At 48.7% G+C, this 8173-nt stretch overlaps 1 protein-coding gene across 1 annotated transcript in view; it reads left to right on the forward strand.

The window, feature by feature from the left end:
- Positions 1-8173, forward strand: part of LOC122212184 (kinesin-like protein KIF28P) — a 73679-nt gene extending 65506 nt beyond the window's left edge. Inside the window, exons 16-21 of the mRNA XM_042925902.1 lie at positions 186-320; positions 1276-1442; positions 1913-2019; positions 2253-2400; positions 2907-3097; positions 7958-8173. Coding sequence (XP_042781836.1) covers positions 186-320; positions 1276-1442; positions 1913-2019; positions 2253-2400; positions 2907-3097; positions 7958-8110 — 901 coding nt within the window. The 3' untranslated portion in view covers positions 8111-8173. The remainder of the gene's footprint in view (positions 1-185; positions 321-1275; positions 1443-1912; positions 2020-2252; positions 2401-2906; positions 3098-7957) is intronic.

Consider the following 8173-nt stretch of genomic DNA (forward strand, 5'->3'; position numbering starts at 1 on the left):
GAGGCTGGGAGCTCCTTGAATGCCTGTTGCGTGAACGCGCTCCACGGCTGGCAACGCTCCTCGTCTTTTCTTCAGAGAAGCTGGCCATATCTTGAGGAGTCTCAGGAGTGCCCTTTGACGACACGACCCTCACCTGCTCGGGCCCCGGCTGACCTGTGATCTGCCCTGTCCTCCTCTGTTCGCAGAGCGTGCGGTGAGGAGGACGTGGTAATCGACCCGTCGGAGCTGCTGGGCAAGAGGATGGACTTCCAGGTTGGCCTCGTGCGGTGCCTTGGGGTCAAGTGGCTGAAGGAGGACGCAGGGCGAGGCATTCAGATGGGGTACCGGCTGCGCACACACCCCCCACCTCGCGGGCCTTGGCGGGCGGGAGTCTCTCCTGGCGCTTGAAAAACGAGTTCATCACGAAATTTTCATACGTCTCTCTGCTTGTTCAACCCCAAAATGCCTATTTCCCCATCGGTTAATAGAAGTCCCACATCCTTCTAGGTTGCTGGACTGAAAGCCACGTTTATTGATCCTCAGTGATTGAAGCAGTGGTCAGAGATTCTAATTATCTGATAGAATATCAAGGGAAGCTGTACTCTCTACATAGAATCATGGTTTTTTTGTTGTGTTTTTTGTTTTTTGTCTTTTTGAGTTGGAAATGAAAGGACTGTTATCACAATATGGAAGAAACACCAGATAGGCTTAGTCAGGCTAAGAGACGGTAAGAGAGAAAGCAATAAAGCAAGGGAAACTTTGAAGGACAAAACCCAAAACACCACCTCACGTGGAATATTAACAATTTTAGGGGCGCCTGGGTGGCTCAGTCGGTTAAGTGTCCGACTTGGGCTCAGGTCACGATCTCACAGTTCGTGGGTTCGAGCCCCGCATCGGGCTCCGTGCTGACAGCTCAGAGCCTGGAGCCTGCTTCGGATTCTGGGTCTCCCCCTCTCTCTGCCCCTCCTCTGCTCACACTCTGTCTCTTTCTCTCTCTGTCTCAAAAATAAACACTAAAAAAATATAAATAAATAAAATTAACAATTTTAGATGATCAAAGTAGAACGTATTTCTCAAAATCCATTTCCTTTTTGCTAGACATTTAATACTGTCCATGTAGTGGTGCTACTCGTGTTAAATAGCAGAGATGTTGGGGGGTGGCAAGCACGAGGATCAATTTCAGGTCGTCTCGTATCAAGTAACCAAGCCAAGCCATCATTCTTTGGCTCATCTGATCCATTTCTTTGTAAATGTGTCCCTTCTGGCATGCAATGCTGTTTTATGTTCTTTTCTCAGGTACAGAATTTATGACCTTTCAAGCACTTTATATACCAAGCCTGTATGGAAAATGGTGAATCCCCAAATAGAAGAAACTGTCCAATTTACGGCCTTAAATGCATCTCAGGAGTTTCTGAATTATTTACAAACAGACGCTCTCATTGTTGATTTATGGGGTCTTCAAGGTACCACGTTTGCTTCCTCTTTGGCACGATGCATTCTTCAATCAGATATCACGTCAATATATCTAGGGTTGCCAAGGATGTGGAGGAGGGAGGGGGTCAGGGTCTTAATAGCCCAGAGCGGTCTTCTCCTGGGTCCCTGGGCTCTAGTCCACAGGGGATTAAATGGCTTAAACCTCTTCATGTAGGGGCGCCTGGGTGGCTCAGTTGGTTAAGTGTCTGACTCTTGATTTCGGCTCAGGTCACGATCTCACGGTTCGTGAGTTCGAGCCCTGCGTGGGGCTCTGCGCTGACCGTGCGGAGCCTGCTGGGGATTCTCTCTCTCCCTCTCTCTCTCTCTGCCCCTCCCTTGCTGGTATTCTGTCTCTAAATAAATAAATAAACAAAGGAACATACATTTAAAAAAAATCTCTTCACACAACACTGGGCCTGGAGGTGTTTCTTTCCTTGATGGTGTCTCCCTCACATTACAGAAGGCTGCACCCAGCTGGACTGCTCTCAGTCGGACCTCATGGTCACAAGTGAAGGCCACGTCATGGTGGACACCAAGAAAATGTCCACTCTGATGGATCCAGGCCAGGTGTGCCCATTTATGTGACATTCAAACGGGCATTGCACGTGACAGCTGCTTAGGGATCATCGGTGTTCCTTCCACTTAACAAATGTTTTCCTTATTTACTCCTGTGTTCCCCCAGGGGCTTCAACCCTGCTCACCACACCCTCACCCCCACCCCATCTAGGGGGGTAAAACTGCCAGTCCCAAAGGGTATGCAGATAACCCCGCGAAAGGCTAACCTGACATGTTTTTTGTAGACGCCATCAAATCAGATATCAGAACTCTACATGAAGCTGCTCAAGTTAGAGCAGGAGACAGAGCTGCTCAGAGACACCAACAGAGCCCTGAGAGAAGAAAACGTGTTTCTCAAACAATCACTTGAGAAGGTCGGTTCTACTCAACAAGGTGAGAGGCTACGTAAGTCTTGCTTGTTAAGTTTCTCTCTAAACTCCTACGTTTGAGACGTATATTTATATATATATATATATTTTTTTTTAATTTATGTTTATTTTTGAGAGAGAGAGAAAGAGAGATCAGGGGAGGGTCAGAGAGAGAGGGAGACACAGAATCTGCAGCAGGCTCTAGGCTCCAAGCTGTCAGCACAGAGCCCAAAGCGGGGCTTGAACTCACGAACTGTGAGATCGTAACCTGAGCTAAGGTTGGATGCTTAACCAACTCAGCTCTGAGATGTGTATTTGTATTTCAAAGAAATTTACTTTTTAATGAGTTGATCTATATCTTGTTTCATAAAAAAAAAAAAAAACATCTGAGAATTTTTTCCCCTTCTGCCTGGATGTGTCTCAACCTGTCCTTGATAAATGCTGGTGTAGATTGCCACCAAAATAAATATGTACATAGAGACTTGGGAGAGCAGATGTTGAAATAAATGTTCTGTCTCCTCACCGCCTCAGCACATAAGCCTTCCAACACCCTGAAGCTAACTTGGACGGCAGCACACCCTCCAGCAGCCAGAGAGATGAACCAAATGTACACTCGGCCAGCCAGCTCCGACAGAGAATTTGCCAAAGCCCTTAAGCTGTTCTACCACAGCATGAACCAGGCAAGAGGGCAGCTTCTCCGACTGAGACAAGAGAAACCTCCTGTAAGTAACCGGAATCCTGGGAGCAACAGGGTTCTTCTTCCATTAGATTTAGGCATTGGAAAGAACTACATTTCTTTTTAATTTTTTAATATTTATTTTTGAGAGAGAGAGAGAGAGAGAGAGAGACAGAGCATGAGTGGGGGAGGGGCAGAGAAAGAGGGAGACACAGAATCCGAAGTGGGCTCCGGGCTCCGAGCCATCAGCACAGAGCCCGATGCGGGGCTTGAACGCACGAACCGTGAGATCATGACCTGAGCCGAAGTCGGTCGCTCCACCGACTGAGCCCCCCAGGCACCCTGGAAAGAACCGCATTTCTTGAGCTGGGGGATGTGTGTGTTCAACAAAAGAGGAGGCGGAGGCCTGAACAGTGTGTCCGCTGCTCTCCTGGGCATCCGTCTCTGCTCTTGCTTTTTTATTCAAGTGCGCTGCTGGCTGATTCCAGGTAGTGATATTCATTGACTTTATGACTTACACAGTATCCCAGAAACACAGATTTGGCTTACTGTTATAAACCAAATAAATACAATTCATCACACTAAAATGCTAGAGGAGGTGTCCCGGGTGGCTCCGTCCGTTAAGCACCTAACTCTCGATTTGGGCTCAGGTCACACATGATCTTGCACACCGTTTGCGGGTTCAAGGCCCGCTTGGGATTCTCTCTCTGCCCCTCCCCTGCTCACGTGCTCGCTCTCTCTCTTAAAATAAATAAGCATTTTTTTAAAAAAGGATAGGAGAAAAATCAAGGTTACTTCAACAGATTCAGAAAAAGCAGGTGACAAAATTCAGCATCTTGCCATGATAAAAACTCTTAGCGTATTAGGAATAGAATGGACATCCCTCAATCTGAGGAAGGCAGACTTAAGCGCAGAGCAAGCATGATCCCTAATGGTGTAGCGCTGGATGCTTTTTTCCTTTTACATCAGGAAGAAGTCCGGGATGCTAGCCAACTTGACTTCTGTGTGACGCTGTACTTGAGCACGAAATACGGGAATAAAGTTGAAAAGGGGAAAAAGTAACAGCAAGAAGAGCATATGTTTATACAACACTTACTAAGTGCTTTACAGTTACTCAATTCTCACAGCCCGATGTCGTCGGTACCATCATTAGCCTTATTTTACAAATGACGGGTCTAAGGCACAAGACAGGTTAAGTAACTTGGGTGAGGACACAACCAGTTGACTAGCAGGACCAACCTCCAAACCCAGCAAGGGTCCCTCCACAGTCTATGTTCTCTCCTACTACCCCCATGCTGCCTCTGTTATTATTCTCAGATGACCTGTGTATGCAAATTAAAACTCCAGAAGAATTTATAAATTAACTACTAGGATGACAAAGTTGCCGGAAAGAAAATCATACACACACACACACACACACACACACATATATATTTGTTTTGTTTTGAGAGAGAGAGAGCGTGCACGGGAGGGGCAGAGAGAGAGGCAGAGAGAGAATCCCAAGCAGGCTCTGCACTGTGAGCGCAGAGCCCGATGTGGGGCTCGAACTCACAAACCGCAAGATCGTGACCTGAGCCAAAGCTGGACGCTTAACTGACTGAGCCACCCAGGTGCCCCAAGAAAATCAATATTTAAACATTAACTGGGGCGCCTGGGTGGCTCGGTCGGTTAAGCATCTGACTTCGGCTCAGGTCATGATCTCACGGTCCGTGAGTTCGAGCCCCGTGTCGGGCTCTGTGCTGACCGCTCAGAGCCTGGAGCCTGTTTCAGATTCTGTGTCTCCCTCTCTCTCTGCCCCTCCCCTGTTCATGCTCCGTCTCTCTCTTCCTCAAAAATAAATAAACGTTAAAATTAAAAAAACAAAACATTAACTGCATTTGAGGGGTGCCCGGGTGGCTCACTTGGTTGAGTGTCTTACTCTTGATTTTGGCACAGGTCGTGCTCTCATGGTCCGTGGGCTCAAGCCCCGTGACAGGCTCTGGGCTGACAGTGCAGAGCCTGCTTGGGATTCTCTGTCTCACTCTCTGCCCCTCCCCTGTCTCACAATAAATAAGCGAACGTCAAAAAAAAAATTAACTGCATTTGAATATAACAGCATCCAACAGCACTGCCTTGTGTAAAAGATGTCATTTATCATTGCATCAAATCCGTGAAGTACTTAGGCCTATAGCTAACATAAAACTGTGCTATAAAGCCCGTAAAACTATGGCCTGGTATGGAGAAAATGTTAAACTTCGCTTGAGCGATGTTAACGAAGATCTAAATAAATGGGGAAACGTGCTAGGTGTCCACAGTTTGGAAGATTTACAATTGCAACTCTTTCGAGTCCCCGAGAGTCACTGTAACCCAACCAAACGTAAGGGGATCTGACGAGATGATGCTATACTTGAGATGGGATTGCGAAAGCAAAGAACAGCCAAGACCCAACACAAGCGTAGGAAGCCTCGCCCGACCTGATGCCAAGGCTTACTTTAATGCTATGGTAACAGACAGCAAAGTATCAGCCCAGTGCGGATAAGGTAACCAAAGGAGAAAGACAGAAGGCCCGGAAATAGATTCACCCAGGACCAGAGACACGCTATGTGACCGATGAGGGACTGCGGTGACGGCAGCAAGGGTGGATTTTACGACAAACGGTGCTAGAATTAAGAATACACACCGGGGCGCCTGGGTGGCTCAGTCGGTTAAGCGTCAGACTCTTGATCTCAGCTCAGGTCATGATCTCACAGTTTTGTGAGTTCGAGCCCCGTGCTGGGCTCTGTGCTGACACTGTGGAGCCTGCCTGCAATCCCCTCTCTCTTCCTCCCACTCTCTCTCTCAAAATAAACACATAAACTTTAAAAATTAAAAAAAAAAATGCATACAAATGCATTCCAAAATGAAATTGGAATCTTACCTAAGACTATAGCCAGAAACCAATTTCAGGTGACAACTAAGGACTCAACCGCAAAAGGTAAAAGCCTAGAGATGATCATGACCATGCGGTGACAGGACAGGACAAAACACCCGGCTGTCAAGGGAAACACCGATAGACGCACCCGCACTAAATGGTACACTTTGGCCCAGATACCAAAATAAAGGCAAAAGAGGCCAGGAAAGGTTATTTACACACAACACGTTTAACATGTAATGAACTAAGATCCAAAGCAAAGAACTACACAAACCAAAAAGAAAAACAGCCCAACAGAAAAAAAAGAAAAAAAAAAAAAAAAGGCCAATAGACACGTCAAAGGGTGCTTAACCTCTTGAGTAGTTCGGGAAACACTAATTGAAACCACAGTGAAACGGTATTATAAACCCACCATGCTGGCAAAACTTAAAGGTCTAAAAATACCCAGCTGTGATGATGGGATGAAGCAACAGAAACCCACGCATTGCCGGGAGGAGTTTCAATTGGTTCGACCACTTAGAAAAAAAATTTTTTTGCCACTTACCTAATAAAAGTGGGAAAATGCATCAACCCTAGAAGCCTGCGACTCAGCTCTTCGCAGAGTCAGCTGGTTCTGCAGAGGATTCGGCCCCAAGGCCCCCAAGCAGTGGTTCTCAGAGGGTGGTCCCCCTGCCTAGCAGCTCCAGAATCATCTGGGGTCTTAGAGGTCCAAACCCCAGGGCCCCTGCCAGACCTGCTAAACCAGAGCCCTGGAGTGAGGCCCAGGAGTCCGTGCTTTAACGAGCCCTCCAGGTGATTCTGCCTGGGAACTGAAGTCCGAGAACCACCTCACTAGGCTCTCAATGCACGGATTTGTCTCCCACGTACTGGGATGATTCTAGTTATACACCATTCTTGAGAGAATTGAGAAAATAGCCCCTCGGATCATTTCCTATTCTGTGGTTCAGATGAGGGACCGGCTGAAAAATTCTGCAGAAACCCAGGCATGTATGCCCCAGCTGCTCTTAATCCCCCCTCCTCCATAACAACCCGGCACCGGAAAACCCCAGCGGAAGAGAGGTCAGGGAAGCACCCCCCCATCCCGGACCGGGGAACCCTAGCCACATGCCAGTCGATGAATCTCAGCACCACCCGTCAGCGCTGACTTCCAAGTCCACCAAAGATACCATCCAGTAGGATTCCGTAAATGGACAGGAAACGGGCAAAATATACGGTTCAGGCTGCATTCCAGGTGGCACAAGAAAATGATGATCACGGAAGTCAGGCTAGTAGTGGTTGTTCCTGGGGGACAGAGGGTGTGACCTGCGGAGGTCTGTGTTGCGCAGGTGTATTCCCTTCAACACATTAAGGGTTCTCGTGTGCGCCTGTCTCTCACAATTGCAGAGAAAGAAAAACTGATGAGGGGAAAGACACTGTAAACAAGGCTAAAAAAAAAAAAAAAGCCACACCCCATTTGTATTGTTTTTCATCACAGAGTAGTATTCAGAAAATATAAACGACGACATTTAAGAGAAAACCAGGATGGAAAACACACTGGAAGCAATGGCCTAAGTATCCCAGCTGCCATCTCACTAGTGATCCGGGAACCACCTGCAGGGACGCTCGGTGCCCTCTGCCCGCTCCCGGCTCGTGAGCGCGGTCACCCTCCGCTCCACTGTCGCACGCGGGCACTCGGGCCCACCCGTGCCCCTGCACCTGCCTCCCCGGGGTGGGGCCCGCAGCAGGCAGCCCCCACTCCGCTACCGACGGGCGCATCCCCACCCCCCACCCCTGCGCGGTCCTTGGCAAACCCCAGAACTCCCCCCGGTATTAAAGGCATGCGGGTCATTCCGATCTGAATGAGCCCTTCTCTCCAGCAGCGGCAACCGAAGGCCGGGCGGGCGGCCTTCCCCACGCTGGACAGGCCGCCAGGGGACTCACCACCTCTGCCGGCAACTTTCCCACGAAGCTCGTCGGCAGAACTTCCGGGCACCTCCCTGAGGCTGCTATCCTTTCCCCCCGTTCCTTCATTTCCAGGAGGAAGATGAAATGCTTCGACCGTTCGTACAGCAACAGGCACAGAGGTTAAAGGACTTTGGAGACGTGCTGGAGTCCAGCTTGCGGAGGCTGAAAAACGATGTCGCCGTCATCGTGAAAAAGAAGAGAGCGAGTTTGCCGCAGGCAGAATAGCGCGGACGCAGCCGCTGACAACCCCTGAGCTCTGGGCGAAGCTCCCCCGCGCAGCCGGATTAA

Source organism: Panthera leo, chromosome F3, assembly GCF_018350215.1.
Source record: "Panthera leo isolate Ple1 chromosome F3, P.leo_Ple1_pat1.1, whole genome shotgun sequence".
NCBI lineage: Eukaryota > Metazoa > Chordata > Mammalia > Carnivora > Felidae > Panthera > Panthera leo.